General features: G+C 41.3%; 1 protein-coding gene across 1 annotated transcript; it reads right to left on the bottom strand.

The window, feature by feature from the left end:
• Window positions 1–469: 469 nt before the first annotated feature.
• On the bottom strand, window positions 470–14,157 carry LOC111601714. Its single transcript, XM_023318432.2, has 5 exons — window positions 13,644–14,157; window positions 9,843–10,556; window positions 9,573–9,677; window positions 9,385–9,488; window positions 470–1,351 (listed from the first exon to the last, which is right to left on the bottom strand). Exons 1-5 carry the CDS (start codon window positions 14,155–14,157, stop codon window positions 470–472), a joined length of 2,319 nt encoding a protein of 772 aa, XP_023174200.2.
• Window positions 14,158–20,947: the final 6,790 nt, after the last annotated feature.

Genomic DNA, 20,947 nt, shown 5'->3' with positions numbered 1-20,947 from the left:
AACAATAAAACTGTTAAATTGTGTATTCATTGTGAGCTGTACATTTATTTCGGATGGAACTGTAAGCCAGATCGAAAGTGTATATTGCATATGAGCGGCATTTTGGACGGCACTGTAAGCCAGATCGCCGATTTACCACTATAGTGTTGACACAAACCAGTTGGCATAAAATATGTATGGTGACTTTGCACTGTGCCACTTTAGCAATGACACAAACCCGTCTCTGCCCGTCTATGTACCCCTTCTACTATTTTGAACTTTTTAACTAAAATTCTCTTTCGTGAATTGTTCAAAGACCTTTATTTTGTGTTGGAATTTAAATTCGAAAAAATATGCACACATTAAGTACAATAATTAATTAATTAATTAGCTTTATAAGTAGGTATATTGATAATTACGCAAAATGTACAATTAAAAATGCTAAACATATATTTACAATATAGTTTTCCCTGGCCGCATATCCTGGCGATCACGTTACGCTTATTTCCTCATCGCTGTCCGAGTTGGAGTCCTCGTAGTCCTCATAGTAGAGCTTCATGAACTCCGTGCTCTGAAAGTGGGCGGCAGAAGTGGGCGTACCACTGGGCGTCGCCTGCTGCTGCTGTTGCTGCTGTTGATGTTGCTGTTGCTGCTGCTGGTGATGATGATGCAGTTGCGCAGCAGCTGCTGCCGCTGCCAGCTCCACCTCGCGCATGGCCGTAAAGTGAGGCGAGTGATGGAGCTGCTGCAGTTGCTCAAAGCGGCGCTGCTTGGCCTCCTGGATGCTGCTCTCCAGCTTGAACTTGAGATCCGCGGCCACCAGTTGCTTCTGCATCTCCGCATTGATCTTGGCCTGAAAGTCAGCAGCGCTGCCAATGCCTGGCGGCGAAGAGGCTGCCGATGAAACTGTGGGCGTTGGGGTGGGCGTGCCCGATTGATCGCCCATTTTGATGCTGGTGAGCAGTGGCGGCGGTGAGCTGATTTGCATGCCATAGCCGCTTGGCCCGGTTGGGTGATTGCTGATCGACGTAGGCGTCGGAGCGCCCTCCACAGGCGAGCTGCTGCTGGCAGATTGCGGTGATTTGGGTGTGACAGCAGCCAATGCCCCCGCTCCAGCTCCAGTTGCTGCTCCCGGCTCATCCTTGGTAGCAGCTGTTGACGCCACCGTGGGCGGCGGTGTGGCACTGCCGCTGGGCGAGAGCAGCGTCGGCGACAGCGGCGTCAGTGGCCGATCGCATTTGGCATCGGACAAGTCCGGATTGGGATTGTTTTTGTTGGGCAGCGTTTGGTCGCGTGAGCCGCCATTGGCTAAAAGTTCGCGCTCCTTGGAGTTGCGCCACTTCATGCGACGATTTTGAAACCAAATTTTTACCTGGAAATGTAAATGAAATGGGTAAATTGAATATGTCCAACTGCGGATGGATGCCTGTCCGTAGCAGCAGTGCAGCAGGCGCTATCCAGGAGCTGTCCCAGAAGGAGTTGGGCCAGCTCCCAAAAAGTTTTCATGACCACAGGCGCAGATAAATTCATGGTCAAATTTCAACTTTTCTGGCCAAAAATTTTGCTTGCAAAGTTTCTGTGGTTGCCGGAGGGTGTACAGTGTGGGGTTGGCGTGTGTGTGGGCGTGGCTAGGGTTAAAAGTTTGAACTGCAATGCCAACAGCAGACGCTGGCATATCCATAATAAATGCAAATGAGAGACATTTGCTAAGCGGCTACAAATTGATTAGAGGCTGCACAGTGGTGTCAAATGAGTTGAAAATGTACTCAAAAGGAAGCAACGAGTAGAGGAAGAAATAGTTTTATGTGGAACTAGTTCATTTTAAGAATTTTTAATATATAATAGAGCAGTTCCTTGGTAAAAAGAACCGCTACAAAATTGAAAAATGAAGTGAACTAAATGAACGAACAAAAAGACTAGCAAAACTAGTTCATGAACTGAACCATAAGACAAGGCATTATCTTTATTAAAACACTTTCAACTTAAGGGATAAATGGCCAAAACAAAGGCTGTTGAGGTCTCCTCACATTCTTTGCACTTTTGTCACACTGTGCCCAAAAGTTGGTCCAGCAAAAGTGCTGTAAGCCACTCTCTCTGCGTGCGTGTGTGTGGGCGAGTGTGAGTGTGTTTGTGTTTATGTATTGCTGCATTTGACAGGGACAGTGAGAGACAAGTAGGACGCAAACACTCAAAGCAAATTGCTGCTAGCCTGGCAACCCTGGCTACCCTGACTACCCTGGCCGCTGCCGAAGTTTTGCGACTGTTTTTGAGTTATTATTCAATGGGTGTTTACCTACGTTGTGTTACAGTTACAGTTACAGCTACAGTTGCACAGTTGCTCTGTCTGGGACACACAGCGGGGCACTCACACTCTGTTGCTAAAGTCCCCCAAAAAGCCAAGCAAATTTGCAACAATTTATAGGGTTGCCACCCACATGCACATACACATACACATACACTGACCACCACACATAATTAGTTAAAATATTTTGCAATAGCGCAAATTGATGCGTTAAATTGACTTGTAGTCAACGGCATGGAATAAGTCCCACACTCAGGACTCAGGATATAATCGGCAGGCATATAAATAAATAAACAACAGCGACAACAACAACAACGAATAGAACACAAACAAAGCTGGAAAGTGCTGACATGTTGAACAAGCGATTAACCGCAGAGATTTTTGCCGAACGTCGTCGTCGCCTTTAGCTTTCTGTCTTTAGTCTCGGCCTCGGCCACGTGCCGAGTTTTCGTTGCCTTCGCCTTTTCGATACGGTTGGGAGGTTTGCTGTTTCACTTACTTCCGGTCATTGAATTTTGCAGCGTCTGTCGCAGCAGCCAACCACCCAGCCACCCAACCACCACCCACCATGCAGCAATTGAAATAATAAGCTCAGGCGGCGATAAGATTAATGATTATAGCCCAGCCCGAAGGCAGAGCCAGAGCCAGAGCCGGAGCCGGCGCCATAGCCATAGCCGGAGATGGAGCCTTCGTCCTGGCCACGAACAGGACCTGAGCCGTTCGTCGTCTGTTTTTGATGGAAATTAATTATAAAGCGTGCAATTTAGTATGCGTCTACGGGTGGGAAAAAAACTCGACTGGAAAATGAACCTGAAATGGGACCCCGAGCTGCCCCTCATCCCCTCGCACCCCATCTAATCCTCGCCTATGTCCAAGTTTAATGAGCTCGAAATTATGATGTTGGCTTTGGCTTTTAATAGGTTTCATTTGATCTGGCATTTAACAGGCCAAGGCGTGCCTAGAGAGCATATACATAGAACCAGTTACTAAAATTAAATCCACTCTTAAATATATATATTAGAGCTGTATAGCGCCATAGCGCTCTCACATAAATTTCATTAGTGGCAATTCAGTTATAAATGAGTTTTTAGCATGTTTACAAATATTGCGCTTGTTATGCCTAGCATATTATTAATGTATTACATCAATTTGTTTGTTTTTATGGCCATTTGAACAAATAATTTATGCATATTGTTTGGGGTTCAAATGTTCAGGAACATTAGATATTGTGTGCGCAATCGATTTGTGTGAGTCGGCCCATTGGGTTATTGTAATGCCATTTGTATAGGAAGGAGATTACTTGGAGCAGCTGATCTTGAGTATATATGTATATGAAAGATACTGCATACCAAATTTCAAGTGTATAGCTATAGTAGCTGCTGAGTTATGGTAGGTCTTGTATTATCTTATATGATTTATGGTCATTCTCATCGTAGTTCATAAGCCCATCATATAGCTATATATAGTTACTAAGCCAACCTTTTTCTATACAATATTTTTAGCTTACCCTAGACTAAATAATATGCATACATGGATCTTATCTAGTATAGAAAACTTCTGTAGCTATCGCTGTTACTGGCATCAAAAGTTATTCCTCATCTTCTATGCCCCATCAGCAGTGCTGCAGACAGCTCTAAAGACTTTTACCTATTAGCTACTCTAATCAAATCAAGCGTTCAAATGGCTCTCATCTACTATATTTCTGCCCCTCACTATTGTTGCCTGGCCATAAGCAGTCGACACATTATACTGTTACAGTTTCAGCCCCAATCAGTAAGTGAGTAACAGATTTTTCTGACACGCAGCCCGCCTGGCATTTGTTTGAAGTTTTTATAAACCAAGCAGAGCGGCAAACGTGTGGAAAGGGGCGAAGGCAAGACAGCTGGGAGGGGGCGAAGTGGCATGGTACTCTCAGTGCGTTTAGCTACAAATTGCTTTGGCCGCCCTTTTGCCGAAAATTGACTTTGGCAATGAGCACAAGCTGTTGTTTGTGTGGCTGACTTCGCTTAGAGCGCGCCAGTTGGGAGTCGGAGTCTGAGATTGGGTCTGAGACTGGGTCTGGGTCTGGGTCTGGGTGCGGCAACATATGTTAACTAATAAGGCAGTTGCTAGCTGTGGGGTTGCTTTGTCAAAGCAAGCAAAGACGCGGCCGGCTCGGCCTGTCATTCGATATGCTGCGTAATAGCGTATTAAATAGTCTGCTACTATTTGCCAAAGTCATTTCAAGTCATTTCGTTTACGTTTTGGGTTACCACGGCCCACACTCCTGCCCGGTCCACTCTGGCTGGCTGTGGTTATTGTTTTAGGGCCCTGCCCCTCCTTCGCTCTTTCACTTTGTCCCTCTGCCATTTATTTAGCAATTTGTCATAAATTTATTTTGTAACCAAAGCTGCAAATGATGGTTTTTAATGTTTTTCAATCGTTTTTGCAAGTCAAGAGAAATGAAATTCGAGTTATGAACACATTTTGTAAGGTTGAAATGCTTTTTGATTGCCGTAAATGTGGCTAAGAGCTGCAAGAATATCGAAAAGTGACTGTCTTCTACATAGAATGTTTAAGTTAAGTATAGTTAGGCACTGAGACAGATTTCTTTATCAAACATTTAATTGCGTTGGATTTACTTGATCAAGCTAAAGCCATTTCGCAGCTAACAAGGCTCAAAAGGCACAAGTTTAGCAGACAGAAAAGGCCAGCGCTTATCTCTGTTTTCATACATATATTTACTATATAAATATATATATATATATTTTTTTTTCTGTAGCATTAGCCCTTGTGTAGATTATTTATATAAAACAAATTGATTTAAGGCCTTCGCGGTTTGAGTAAATAATAAAAAGCAGCAAAATCGAAATGACAAACAATGAAAATCGAAATAAAAAAGGAAATGTCTGCCAAGCCTCACACTCCTTGCACACACACACACACATCACGCACACCCTATACGGCGCAGACAAATGAAATAAAGATAAAAATATTTATAACGTGAAAATGCCAAAGAGTACCAAATGCTGAAGCAAGGCTTTTGCCGCTATCTGACAATCGTTTTTATTTTTATTTTCTCTCTCTTTGCAGCTTTCCATTTGGCGGGCGTTCCCCCATTTTTTCGACAAATCAAAAACAGACGAATTTGTTTTGGACATGACACTTAAAAAGTTGCTGCCGGCTGGCACGTGTGTGTGTGCTGTGTGTTTGTGTGTTGCTTGTTGTGCGGGGGTTGCTAAAGGACCAACTCGTTTAGCCTGCTCCGCAGATATCATCGCGTTTCCTTGAGCTTTGCTTTGTGCATTGATTTAAAAATGCAAATCAGTTTATAGAAATTTTTGGCCTCAAGATGTTTTCATTTCCGCTTGCTGTATTTGGCAGGGCGTGGCTGTTGCTGTTGTTGCTGCTGGTCTTTGGTGGTTTGAAGTGTCATTAATGGCAATTAAATTTATAGCTGGCGGATTATGAGGCTGGTAACTGTCACTTACAGGCAGCAGTTGAGTTTCGAGGGGCGCGCGCTCTGCGGCTATGGAAATGTGGGAAATAGCCAAACACACACAACTCAACAGCAATAAAGCTCCACAGTTGCTGCTAATATGAGCTCAATATACACATAATCAAAGCATTGCACGTGAGCTGCATACAACAACAATCATAAAACGCACATAAATCGCGCTGCGAGCTGCGCGCGTTAATAAACGCGCGCGTGTTTTCTTTTTTTACAGAGAGTTTTCAAGTGCGTTTGTTAAAATCGCAATAAACGTTGCAATGAACAACACTCGAAATGATGAATCACCTGAGCGGTTGGCATCAATGCAACCGTTTGTCAACCGCAAGGCACGCAGGCAGCCGGCCAGTGGGACTGCAGCTAGGCGCACTGCACTGGCCATAAATGTATGGCCGATGGTGTGTCATAGAGGGCAGCGTGCAGCAAATGAACAGCAACGGCAACAGCAATTGAACAACAAAAAGTGCAGCACGACAAAGGACATTGCGAAGCTCTTAAATCATGTTGCATACAACTAGGCGCCAGGACACGCGCTGCAATGCAATGCCCACACACATACACCCCCCACACACACATACACACACACACACACATGCCCACACACCACTTCTCATTCTCTGAGTGTCACTTGAGTGTGAATATCCGCACTCGTTCATCACCCATAGCCCACACCTATACACACACTCGACCACAAGCTCTGCGACCCCCGCTTAGCTGTTAATGGAGCCGGTGTCGCCATCGCCGTCGGCTGGACAACACTTTGTCCTTTGTCCAGCCACTGAGAGAGCGAGAGAGAGAGATGGCGCAGCAGCCTCGGACCCTGGACCAACTGCTGCGATTTGACTGTGAGTTTTTCTGACATTTTTGCACATTTTTTAAACGTCTCTCCTTTGGCTCTTTCGGCTTTGTTTTTGACGCCATCCCGTCGACATTTTCATTTTCCCATTTGACAAAGTGCAATTGATGAATGCTTTGATTCCCTCAAAAAAGAGAATGAAAAATAAAAAAACTGCTGCTTTGAACATTTCTATACTTCAAAGATTAATGGCTGAGCTCTGACCAATAACCATAAAATAATTGTAAGTCCGAGCACCAAAGACCACAATCGGAAATATAGAGAAAAGCGATCTGAAAACTTTAAAGTTGCTTAAATGAAAATGCACAATATTTTCTATATGTAAGAATAGCCTAAACTCTGATAAATTCTTGTTTATATGAAATTTCATGATTTGATTTCTCGAAAGTAATTTGCTTTGCAGACAACGACATAGACTAAGATCAACTGTGGATGCACTGTGAATCTAGAGATTTCTTTCTAGATAACTTACACCTATAAAAGATATTCGAGACTTAGCTTAACACTTGATAGATTTCTTACAACCAACTCTAGTTTTTGTCTTATCATATTTTTATATATCTTCATTAGTAATAATTTACTAAGCAGCTTTCTATTTTTTAAAATAGATCTAAGCAAGCATTGATTGTTCATTGCCTCGATTCTGATTCTTCAACTTTTCAGCAACAGCATTTTCCAGTAATCTCTTTTACCTCTAACTCAGCTAACTGTGTTTTGTTGCTAACCTATATTTATATACACATTTCGAGCTATTTCCATCATGTTGTAATCAATATCCGCTTATTAACTCTTGCTCGACTTCCACTAGTTATATAATTCAGTTATTCAGCAGCTCAGCTGTATTTATCTATTTAATTACTTGGTTAGCCTTACAGTGCAAAGCTGACGGCAACGACAGCTCGGGCCATGCATATATGAACACCTTTGCATGCTGTTGTCAACTGGCGGGCATTATATGATCATTAGGCTGTGTCTGCGTATCCGATGATCGATCGGCCGCATGCAGCGGCCTGTAAAAAAGGGGCGTAACCGTTCATGCTGATGATGAATTCTCTGACAAATGCAACTGGACACGCTTATTGCGTAATTATGAAATTTTTATGAATCATATGCAGTTCGGCATTCGGAAAAAAAGAGCTGCACTAATTTGGTGTGAGATTGTCAGCATCATCATCATCACTGGCAACGTCTGCTGCCCGTTTACCCACTCCACCTTCTCGACTTGCACCACCATTCGATGACAACTCACAGTTGGCCCATTGATTGAGTTGTGATCGATTACATTTTGACAAGGCCAAATTGGACATGCCAAATTTTCAGCAGCAGCAACAGCAGAGAGGCAGCAGCAGCCATGTGAAACAGTCACTGGCAAAAATGTGTCCCAATTGTGTTCCCCTCTTCCGTGTTTTTTAGCTTGTTCACAAAGGCGAGTTTTAAAAGCGTAACGCTTGGAATCAGTTCTTAATTGATGGGGCATATCTATATCTATATATAGATATATACATAAATGTGAACTAGCAAAACTTCTCCTAGGCAGCTGACCAAAAAGGATTCAGGTTTCACTTGTAGCTTGTCTTAAAGTGATGTCTTAAAAATAGTTACAAAAGGCCTCAATCGGCGCATACACTTTATATAATGTATACACTGATTATTATCATCCGTAATCAAAAAGAAAACCAAAATTCTCAGTCAACATATTATTCTTATCCCTATCGACATATTCCTGCCTTTACTTTCCTTACGTTCCACTTTCAACATTTTTTCGTTTCGCTTAAGAAACAGGGAATAACAAAAATTTAATTTAATTATGCCGCGTTGGCGCAATCAATAAAAGACAGCTCGCTCTTGCCCCAGCTCCGCCTTGCCACTGCCCGCCTCTGAGCCTGGTAAGCTGAAATGAATTTCTTATGGCTCGTTATAATTTCATTATATGTATTTCGATAGCAAGCGACCTCTCTCTACATATGTATGTATATACATACATACATATACACAGGGCTAAGATGAGCGACTGCGCATTTAAAGGAAGCACGCCCCCACCCCTAGCCAGCTACCCCCCTTCGGCGACGACGACCTGTTATACGTGGCCTGGCTTCCATTTTGAGCTGCGCAGCCATTGCTGAGAGCTTTTACAGTTTTTAAGGGCGGAGTTTTATTTAGCCCTGCTTTATGGCTTTTATTTTATATGCCGTTGCTTTACATATTATTATTACTGTTGTTGGTGTTGTTGTTGGAAAGGCTGATTTGAAAAGTTTAGGGGAAAATTGTTTATGCGTGGTTAAAAATCATTTTTATAATAGCATAATTTTAAGTTTATTATGAGCTCGTCTGCGAGCAGTTTATTGATTTCCATTTTTGAGATTTGTTTATGGCAAATTGGCACAGCTTAAATGTTTTAAAAAAGTTGAAAAAGTAGGCATGGTCTTTAAAGAGAAATCAATTTTGGGGCAGGATAATGGACATATGAGATAAGGCATATATAACATAAAGTTTATATTCTAGTTAAAGGTATGAAGTGGAAAAAGTTATCAGACAACTTGAGGCTTATAAGAGGGCAAGATATAAAATAAAATATATTTTTCACGAATATATTTCATATGCGAAATCATGTTATAAGATGTGCTGGGATAGCTTTCGCAACGCATAGAGATATTCTAGAAATATTTGATTGAGGCGAAGAAAACTAAATATTTGGCCGATATTCAATGAACTGAACTTTTTGTACAACTTATCCATATACTCAAGATTGAAACTCACCTGAGAGTCCTTTAAGCCCAATCTCTCGGCCAGTTTCTTGCGGTCTGGCTTGCTGATATATTTCTGCTGCTGAAAGCGCTTCTCCAGGCCTTTGCGCTGTGAGTCTGCATGGGAAAAGAGCAACAGTTAGGCCTGCAAGCCACAAGGCAAACAGAACTCCCATGAGCAGGGGAGCTCACACTACGAACCTGAGAAGACGGCACGCCGCATCATGCCACGACGTGGCTTGCCACGTGTCGAATGCGCCCAGGGGAAGCCCTGACCTGGCGGCAGGGGAAACACTTGGGCACCAACTGCAATTAAACATATTGGGGAAATGCATTAAACTCGTGTGTGGGGCTGCCGTTTGGAACCTGGTCAGTGGGCACTTGTTAATGAGCGCCATGGGGTGCCCAATTGTTGTTAGGCAGAGTAATTACAGGGCATTAGATTGTGGCACCACCACCAGTCACACTTACCACTCATGTAGGGATTGCGACAGTGCGCCAGCAGCGAATGCAAATGCGGATGGTTAAGCGTGTGGGGCAGAAACGGTGTGGGCCGACTGGGCATGGGCTTGGCAATCACCGGATGCATGCCTGTTGGCGGGGGTGTCGGATGTGCTGCACCAACTGCTCCGCCTCCCGCTGCCTGTCCACTCAACAGTTGTTGCTGTTGTAGCTTTTCTTGCGTTAATCTTCGATTGCTGTTGTCCTCGTCGATTTCATGCGGTCGACCATCGAGGACGCCATTGTTGCTGCTGCTGTTGTTGTTGTTGTTTGAATTGCTGTTGCTGCTGCTGTGATTGTTGTCGCTATCACTAATTGTGCTGCCAGGTGACGACGAGGATGCTGCCGTCGTTGCTGTGGTTTGCGGTTGACAACTATTGCCGTGGTTATGCTGCTGCTGCTGCTGCTGATGCTGTTGATGCTGATGCGTTAGAAATGCGGGATGCGGAAAGTGTGCATGAGCATGATGATGCAGTGGGTGCGACAGGCCCAGTGGCGCCTGCCCCACCAGTGCCTGATGGTGTTGCTGATGGTGATGTGGCGCCAGCGACTGTTGCTGCTGCTGCTGCTGCTGGTGTTGCTGCTGCTGCTGTGCGTGATGATGGTGCTGCTGATACTGATGTGTGTGATGTTGCATAAAGTTCTGTTGTAGATAAGGCCAAATATGCTGCGGTTGCATGAACTCTGCGAAAAACGAAGCAGGTGTTAAAAGAAAGGTAAACAGTGACTGAATTAAAGGTATTCAATTTAAGTCATATGTTTAAGAAAATTGTGGTTAATGTTATATGTAACAGGAAGTTAATTTTTTAAGCTATCAATGCTGCTTTTAAGTAAACTGCTTTACTCCTTCATATTTTCAGACTTCCGCCGAGCTGAAGCTGTTTCAAAAATGTCTGTAAGCTGTAACTATTTGAGAATTATAACAGTTAATGGTATAAGAGAGAAGCTAATCTTTATTCTTTGTTATAATAACTAAAAGTTTTTTAGTTATAAAGATCTATACAAGATTTAATTTATAATTTAACAAAAATTCTAGGCTGGTAATATCTAAGGAGAGTCAACGATAGATTTACAGTAGATACGATTTTATATTCTTAACAATAACAATATCTTACAAATTAATTGGATTAATTATAGCAATAAAACTAGCATCGATAACAACACCAGCAATATTTATATGGCTCACATCATTTGCTTTTGAAGATCAGATAAAATAATGGCACTTCAAAGTGTCTGCTCTTAAGCCTATCAACGCTCACTTCCAAACGCAAACACCCACAAGCATATAAACACACCCACACACACGCCCACATTGTCAGCCCCCAAATATCTTGTCAAGAAATCAACCCTTTCACATGTGTGCGAATGTCTTGGCTCTGACTGCACAGCAGATGCTGCTTTGAAGTGTCAAACTGGCATAATTAAACAGCTCGCAGCTTCCAATTTCGTTGTCCCACACACACACACACACACACAGACACACACCCAGCTGACAACACATTCAAAAACTTTGAACACACACACGCGCACACTCAATGCACACACCTTGAGTGCAGACACCGCTAACGCCTCCATTTTGCGATTAGAGTTCATGTGGAAAGCAAACAAAAGTTTTGCGCGTTTGATGCTCGCTGGGGCCTGAGGAAAGACTTTGGAGCTTTGTGGCCGCATTTCAATTTCTAATTAAATTAGGCAGCAGACGCCACTCACAAGCACACACACACACACACAGACACACTGACTGGCGCTGCAGGATATGATTTTAATTCGATTAGAGCGACTGAAACAATTAACGTATTAACGCCTCTTTAGTTTGCTGTGTGTGTGTGTTAAATGTGTATGTGTGTGTGTTTTATATGCTTTAGTTGAAATTTTGTGGCTAAAGTTTTTGGTATGCTTCGGCCATTTGCACCATTTGCATGTGTGTGCTTACGTGTGTGTGTTAGCCACATGTGTGCCTAATGAGCGCACAAATTAAGTTATAATTGTTCGCATTGTTTGTTTGGTCTTTTCGGCGGTTTTTCCTAGCGCTTTTGCATCTGCAGCCGCGGCAAATGCCAAACATTGTCGCTCGCAAAAAGTTTGGCCAATTGGTTTATTGCGCGAAAAAGTTAATTTGTGGCGATGCCAAATGTTATTGTGATAAGTGCTAACATAAATTGTTGCGGGCTTATAAATGGTAACAGAAAAGCCTGAAGCGGTATGGGAGTTTAAGGACTTAGAGCATAAATAGATAGTTATTTATGCCCTAAGTCCTTAAACTCCCATACCTCTTCAGGCTTTTCTAATACCATTCTTCTTCCAGCCTTTATAAACTGGGTAGTAAATTCAAAGATTTATTGAGCATGTGGCAGATTCTAAGTACTTAGTACTGTTCATATATATTTCAAGGAAAAATATATGTAGAATATCTAAGCTATACGAAAACTGAATAATACTGAATATATGTTTATCTATTTTTCATTAGTTAGACTTTCGTAAATAATTATATTATTAGTTTTAGAATTTAGATTCTGTGAACTTTATCTATATAAGAATTTCTATATTATTTTAATTCTAAACTAGCGTATGTCTTGAATAGCTGACAACAAAGAAACAATAGCCGGGGTAAAGAGAGAAACAATGATTAAATAGATCAATGGAACAAAGAGACATAGATGCTGCTGACCTATTTAGATTCTAAAAGCATTCTTGGCTTAGAAAGTCAACAAATGCAATTCAAAGATTGCAAATATTTCATGAAATGTGCAATCAAATAAATTTTTTTATGTATATATATTGATATATAGATATGTTAAAATTACGATCATTAGCTGATCAACCTCCAAAATGAATACAATATATTTTCAATGTGTCATTAATGTTTAGTCAAGCTGAAGATTTCTTGTAGTGTCTATGCCACAAAGATAATTTCCAATGCTGAATATCATTTTTAATACTAATTATAGTACTTTCACAACCTTTTATTACAATCTCTAATATCATCTGATAATCGCAAAAATCATTTCGCAACCTTTGACACGCTTTTGCCGTAAAATCCACGCAAAAATAGCCCAGAAAATCATTATTCAATGAAAATCGCATAAAAAAGGTGATAAAATACAATAAAACACGGAATCATCCCACTCATTAATAATGGAAGACACATTAAATCCCACAAGCCTAAACGGTTCAGCTCTGTGCAAAGCCGAAGCCAAAGAATTTGCCAGTACAATGCTAAAAAACTGGCTGAAATGTGACGCAGTTACAGTGACTGATACACAATTAGACACGCCTACTTTTTGTTGAGGCAGCCGGAGATACAAAGAGCAGCCCAACTCGAACCCTCGTGCGGCTAAGCAGCACGCGCAGCCGCAAAAGGAACTCGGAACTCGGAAATCGCAGCTCGGAACTGGTTTATGCGCCTTTGGTTCTGGTGGCGGCAACGGATGGATTTAGCGACGGCTCAGATACAATAATTTAAACATGATTAGGCCTGGTTGTGTTTTTACAGCCGTGCAGAGCAGAGCAGAGCACCGCCTCGAGGGCTTAAGGTGCACAATGAAGTAGCTGAATAAAAAATAAAACCCTTCGATAGGAAGCTCTATCTCTCTGCCTCTTCCTCTCTCTTTGTATAACTCACAAAATTGTTATTCTTTTGGCTTTCCATATCGCAATTGTATTTGAATTTCTGTTATTGTTTGGCATTAGGCACGGCAAATTAATTGCCAAGCCGCGTTTATTACTCATTGCCCGCTGCCCGCTGCCCGCTGGCCGGAGTGTAGTCCTTACCGTTCCTTACACGCACTCCTTCACGTGTGTCGCCCAGTATGGCGGATACGCTGAACTTCAATATCGGCTTGCTGTTGTTATCCTTGAGGATGGTGGTGGTGCCGCTGGTGGTGCTGTTGCCCGTCTCCTTGGGCTCCACTTTGGGCAATTTGATTGCCTCTCGCTCCAGCTCGTCATCCAGCTCCTCTTCATCCAGATGTGGCGTCTCGACGCTATCGATGTCCGCAACAATTTCGTCCTCATCCTCATCGTCCTCGTCCTCATCCATGTCCATTTCCTCGATGCTGTCCACGCTTTCCGCACGATTTTCACGACACTTATCACATTTGTAGCCACGTTTGGCGCAGTTGCACGACTTGCACAGCAGCTCAGAGGAGTTACGCTCCTCCGGCGCTGGCTCATTCTGGCCGCGGCTCAACAGCATCTCGCTGAGGCTCGACTTTAGCTGGCTCTCACTGTAGCTCTGGGCGCGCTGTGCATGCAGTAGGCTGTCGACGAGAAATGCCGTCGACATCACGTGCCGTATCAACTACTTTCAATATACTAGTGTCTCTATGTGTATGGCCACTGCTGTGCGCGCCGCGTAACCGTCGAGTGCTCGATTCGTACTGAATGACAGCATCCAACAGCGATTGCGACTGCGGCTGCGGCTACGATTGCTGTTGCTGTGGCTGCTTCTGCTCCTGCCCGGACGTCGCAGCAGCGCCCCAATTTTTAGGGGTTGCTCTACGGTGGTTGGTCTGTTTCTCCTGCCCAGTCGCTGCTCGTTTATGTGGCACGTGACGGCCTCCTTATGTATGTCTATGTGTGTGTGTGTACATGCCTATATCCACTCTTGGCTCTCTTTGTATGTGCTTTTGTGTCCTGTTCCCGTTATTGTTGTTCGCTTTTTATTTGATTTTATTTGTGTGAAAACAATAAAAATTTAATTTTCTTGTTTTGTTGCCTGCCTTGAACTGCTCTCATGTTTGATATTCTTTTTTTGTATGTTTTGCCACCATTTTGTTGGCGCTCTCTTGCTCTCTCTCTCTCCCTCTGTCTCTTTCGCTCACTTGATCCTTTGCTTTGAGCACAGTGTGACATGTGCACAGTGGGCTACGAAAGAGCTTTATGCTGAGGCTCTTTTCACTATGTGTATTTACTAAAAATATTTACACTTTAGACTTAAGATTAAAAAGAAAAAAGGGTTTTTTTTAGACAGAGAAAAGAAATGTTCAGACCTTTGTGTAGAATTTTTGCTTTTATCCTTATATAGGATGCATTACTTATATTCTTATATATATTGCTGGATATTTCGTATTAGATTCAGGATATTTTTCATTTGCCAATAATGAGAGTAAAAAATCATATATATTTTAATATTTCAATAATCAAAATATGAAATAATGACTTTATTTATTAAATCATTTATAAAATAATTATCTGAGTATAATTTTTACCTAAATAATAATATAAAAACATTCTTTAAAACATTCAAAAATATTTTTTTCTTACAAATTATATTATATATTTTAATTGCAATTTATTTAAATTTTTTAAATGAGTATTTCATAGTTTCTCAATCCAAAACATACTAAATAGTTTATCTGAAGTAGAGTTATTTTTTGTTAAGCATGGAAAGTTTGGGAATTCAAGATTTCTTTTGGGAAGTAAGTTCTTTAATTTTCGTTTTAGTTCTAGCCCATAAGCCAAATTACTTTTTCGGTCTGCTAACCAAATTGTTTATATAATTTTCAGAAATAGCCAGTTGAATTGGCTAGAACAACTTGGCCCGCTGTTGTTCAGTGTCCAATGTCCAAAGTCCAATGTCCACACGCAATTTGGTGCAGCAGCGACAACGTTCGGCAAACAGGCGTCAGGAGTCAGTAGATTAACTTTTATTATGACCGCAAATTAGTTGTCCTCGGCGCGTTGATGACGACAATCGACAATGATGACTTATTTACTAGACAGTCAGCAGCAATAGCAACAGCAGCAGCACCAGCAACGACAACGGCAACAGCAACTACAACAACAAGAAAGGCAGCATTGCAGCACTTTTAGCCAAGTACATAGAGAGTTGGCCAAGGATAACAGAGCTCTGCTTGGTTTACATAAGCTTAGCAACTGGCTGAGCTTGTCCTTTTGACTTTTATGTGTGCGCCACTCTATTGTACAATACATGTATAGGTCTAGCTCACACACACACAGAGAGACATGGAGAAAAGCAACCCTTGTTGTAGCAAACGAAAAGTGCAAGTGCTCGTCCTTGTGCCCCTATTGCGATTGCTTTGTGGGCGTGGCCTCACTCGAATTGGAAACTCATCATCAAACAGCGCGGAGCACTCTCAGCGCCAACAATAAGAATAAGGATAACAAAGCAAGCGACATAAGTATATGTGAGTGCTATACATATAAACACATATACACACATATAGCTGTGTGTGTGTGTATTATACTGGCTTTGTTTTGGCAGCCTTTTTGCGCTGCCATTTGTGGGTTTTTGCTTTGAAAAGGATTACTCCGCATCCTGCCACTGGCAGCGAGTACATAAAACATGCTCATATAAGCGTATAAATATGTGATAATAATGATTAAAAGTTCTCATCATGCCAAGCCATCATCATTTATGCAAAGGATTTCCACCATGTGCCCTGTGTATGTGTGTGTGTATCTCTCTCTATCCCTCTCTTTCTCTCTCTCTCTCTGTCTCACTCCATCTCTGTCTTACTTGCTCATTGTGTGTCCTTACATTTTTATTTGGCACCAAAGCTATGCGACGGCTTCTGCTTGACTATGTGGGTGGCTTTTTCGCTTTGTGGCGCTGCGAGATTGCGCTTAAGCAGATGATTTCAATTTTCCACAATTTGGTGCTTTGCCAATTGTTGTGTCTGTATATGTTTGTGTGTGTGGATCTCTTTGTTGCCTGCCTTAATATGAGGACAATTATTTGATAAGTGGGCTGAATGTGCAGCAGCTCCTGTCGCGATCCTTGACATATGTATGTGTGCGAGCGAAGGGTTTTCGCTATTCAGATTCTGCTGGGGTTCAACGTGCCTCAAACCTCAACCAAGTCTGGTGTTAAAGACAAAGTTTTAATTGTTTCTATTTATATTTGTTTTTGGCGCCTATTTGGGGTTTGCTGTGTGTGTTTTCGGGCTGGCAAAGCGCTTGCTGAATTGGAAATATGTAAATTATTTGAGTTTTGTGCTCCACTTAAATAACTTTTATTATTGCTTTGTGTAGGGCATTTGTTGTGTCTGTGCAGCCTGTCCGTTGTTGCCTTTTTAGGCTTTGGAAATTTTGATTTTGTCTAGATCAATTCTGTGCAAACAAAGCAAAGTCGATTGTATTGTTTCAGCGTTTTATATCATTAAAAGCTTAAGTTTTATTTATATTTTAAAATATTTTATTTTAGTTTTGATTAAACTTAAGTATTCAGAAAAGTCTTTCAAGTGAGCGCAAAAAGTAGCATTAAAATTGAATCTCTATCAAGGTAAGCAAACGTCGCTGACGTGTTCATCTCTCACAGCGACTCAAAGACTTTGTCAACTCGAGAGATTATCCGAGGGCGGTGGGTGACTGCAGAAGAAGAAGAAGAGGAAGAATAAGGAGATGAAAGGCAGCCACTACAGCTACAGGCAAACAGAGTGAGACTGTTGAAAATGCCAATGGAATGGATTTGACAGCCGCATCATTATATGGATATCATTATATCGTGTACTCGTATCTCGCGTGTATCGGCATGGTAAGGACTACAATGGATGCCGATTGCACACAGAGTCGCCGAAAAAAACGAGGCAAAAAGAAGGTTAAATGTCACAAGATGCTGCACACGGGTGTAGCAGACAAGCCTGAAGCCAGGAGCACACATATATGTTTCGATGGGGGCGTGTATGGGCAATATAATAAAGCGCAAACATTTATACACGACACTCGATGGGAGACGATGTATATATATATATATAGGAGAGCAGCTTGAGAAGGAGAACGAGGACAACCGCCGCGAAGTCAACTGTCGATATCAGCTGCTACAGTCGAATCATCGCCCCAGCTCCCTTTGATTGCCCATGAAATGAATGCGAATTCTGTTTGCTATCGATTTTCAGCATAACGTTTATTATTTTTATTATATGGCAAATACGCAGGGTGGCTGGCAAATTATGGGCTTTTCATAACGTTAACAGTCGCATAAATACGCTCTTTGTGTCAACCAAGTAGAAAAAATGCGATAAAAGATTATAAAGTGTGTGTGTCGGTTGGTTGGTTGGTTGGTTGGCTGCCTGCAAGCCGGATTCACTAGATGGCACAGTCTGTTTGCCAGAGGAGGGGGCGTGGCTGCTGGGTGGCCCGAGCTTGGCGGGCGACATCTGTTTCCGACATCTTTTAATAAAATTTTCATCTTTATTACGAAACGATTGTTTTATGTGGCTCGGCCACGACGCAGGCCAGCGAGCTGCTCTCCAGTCACTACTTAAACTAGACGTGTCCTGCCACGCTGGCAGGAAGTCCTTCTGCGGCTCACGCCAACTCACCCCCGCTGTTCATCCTCCGTTCAAAAGGAAGTAATTAGAATGAAGCGATTTTTAGTAGCGCGCTTCGCAAAAACTTTTCTTTCTTTCTCCATTTTTTACAAAAGTTTTTCGCAAACTGCGGAAAGTTCATGACTTCACTCCATGAAAATTTAATTTGATTTCAGTTTTTTTATTACACATTTTTTATCCATATATACATGGGTTTGTGTATGTGTACAATTTGTCAAAAGTGGATAATAAACAGGCGCTTGTATTGAAATAATTGCTCATTTAATTACTGAATTTATGAACATTTTACAATGCATTCATATTTATTTATGAGCTGCGTTTGTGTGGTTTTTGTTGTGGTTTCCGAAGTGGTTTCACATAATATTTAAAGTGTTGTCAATATGTTTATGTGGTCAGAGCCGAGTGGGCATACGTAATTATTGGACAACCACAACACACTTAAAATATTGAAATATTTTTTCATATATTAACTTTATGCACATATATAATGAAGTGAATATGTTTATGTCATGGCATTTAGCTAATTAACAGCTTATTACTCTAATACTAATTTAAAAATAATTAATTATTGGTTATTATATCATAGCATTAATTCAGCTTAAAGCAGATCGAGAACCAGCAGCGGAATGCTTAAAATAATCTTATTTTATATAGGGCAATAAAGATGAGCGAGAGTGAAGTGTATTGATTTGGAAAATTGAGAATTATAGTAGTTATATATATCTATAGATAGAGAGGTATAGCTCTGCAGCTATGAAACTTATATACGATTTTGGTTCCATATACGCACGGAGAGCTTATAGTTGATTGAACTGACAAATGGGTTAAGAAAGTAAGGCAGAATAGTTTTTCCTTGAACTTTATAGCTTTTCATACTGAAAACTTTGTTTTCCATAACTACTTTTCGTGCTCAGCAAATAATAATGTCATCTAAAAATCTAATCATAATCGAATCATATAAGCTCCTACAAAGTAGTTCAAATACCTTTTCGTATTTTCTAACTCCAAAAAGCTTTTCATATGCCATATTAAATTATAAATGTACAAAATATTTTGAACAACAATTTAAAGGAATTGCTGTATTGTTTTTTTGCAAGCTCTGCTTGTGAGTTATGAATAAACATATAAAGGGTACATTTTAAAATATTTATTTTCGTATTTTTTGTTTTGTTTTCTTTTTTTTTGTGTTGCAGCCACGCAGATTTTTGCATTGATGTTCGCATGAAGGCGCCGAATAAACCAAGCGGAAAATTTGCATGCCGCTATTCGCTATTTTTTGTTAATACCCCCAGAGAAAGAGAGAGACAGAATGGCAAAGAGAGATACACAGAGAGAGGAACGGCGAGGGAGAGACAATGAAGTAAATAAACAAGCCTGTGTACTGGCCTTAATGAAAACACAAAGAACTGTAGAGAATTGCATAATTTTAATAATAATACAAATAATAATAATAATGTGCTGCGGTCGCAGTAGTTTGCTAGCAATTAATATTTTTATTGCATACAAATTGCATAATTAGTCAACGGCCAAAGGATTGCCCAAATTGAAAGGGATGCGCACAGGCGACGCACAGACGAATGTGTTGTTGTGATTAATAAAATTACACGAAATCACAGCAGCAACAGCAACAGCAGAAACAACGGCAACACACAGACAAATTTGACAGCTCGCAACAATAACAACAGCACAACAAGGACAACAACAACAACAGTAGAGACTCGCTAGGGGTTGCTGCCTGGCTGGCTGGCTGTTACCTTTTGAATGCCCGAGCAATTTCGGGCGTTAAATAAAAAGGCGCATCACTTGACGCCGCGGCAGCCAAATGTGGCAGCAGCAATTCGCAGGCAAAGCCAACAGACAGCAGAGAAAAGGACACGACGGGCTCGGGGTTCAGGCGTGGCGCGACGTTTGTTGTTGCAGCCTTTAAGGCGTAAGTTGCCACAAGATGTTGCAACGTGTGAACAATTTGGGCAGAGCAAGACATTGCCCGCTACTTGACTTGCTGCCAGCAGGACAGGCAGAGCCAGAGGGGCGCGGGCAGCGGCAAGGATAGCGGCAAGACTTTAATTAATTTTTATGTTTGCTGTCGCATCCGTTGTTGCCCCTTTGTGTGTGTGCGACTGAGTTATGTGACTCGCTGTGGGCATTGGCCGCATTGTGAAGTGCCCTGCCACAATATTCCCAGTTCTACTTGGTCAGGCGTAAGTAACTCGAATATTTATGTAGTGTTTTATAATGACACACATACACACACATGAGTCTAACTGTTGAATGGAATCTGCTGTGGCAAGTAATTAGTCAAAAGTTAATGTAATTTATGGCATATGAGAAGAAAGAGTCACAGAGTTGTTAAAAGGATTTATGGCAGTTATATGCCTTGCTAAGAACTTGTAATCTATCAACATGAGCTTAAGACATGCCATTTTTCAAAATGGATTGAGCATAGTTTATAAGGGACATATATAGATATGTATGTATATATATGTATATATATAGATAAATTTTATATATATTGATTAATCTTTAAATTACTCTATGCATAAATCATATGCTAATATGTAAATCGATTACGCATCGAGTGTAAACATGATTGTAAATCTAATGATAGCGTTGAGGGCTTTGCTTCAGAGTGAGTCAATTATTTGATTTATGATTAGTTTAATTAAATTCATTCTTACAGCCAAGTAAGCAGACCTGGTTCCAAGGCAAAATTTGATAGATTTGTTTGACTTCAATATAAAAATGTAAATTGCTTTTTAGCAAGAAATTTTGTAATATTTT

This window comes from Drosophila hydei, unplaced genomic scaffold (assembly GCF_003285905.1).
Source record: "Drosophila hydei strain 15085-1641.00,03,60 unplaced genomic scaffold, DhydRS2 tig00000001-arrow-pilon, whole genome shotgun sequence".
NCBI lineage: Eukaryota > Metazoa > Arthropoda > Insecta > Diptera > Drosophilidae > Drosophila > Drosophila hydei.
This window is presented reverse-complemented; position numbering and strand designations above follow the sequence as displayed.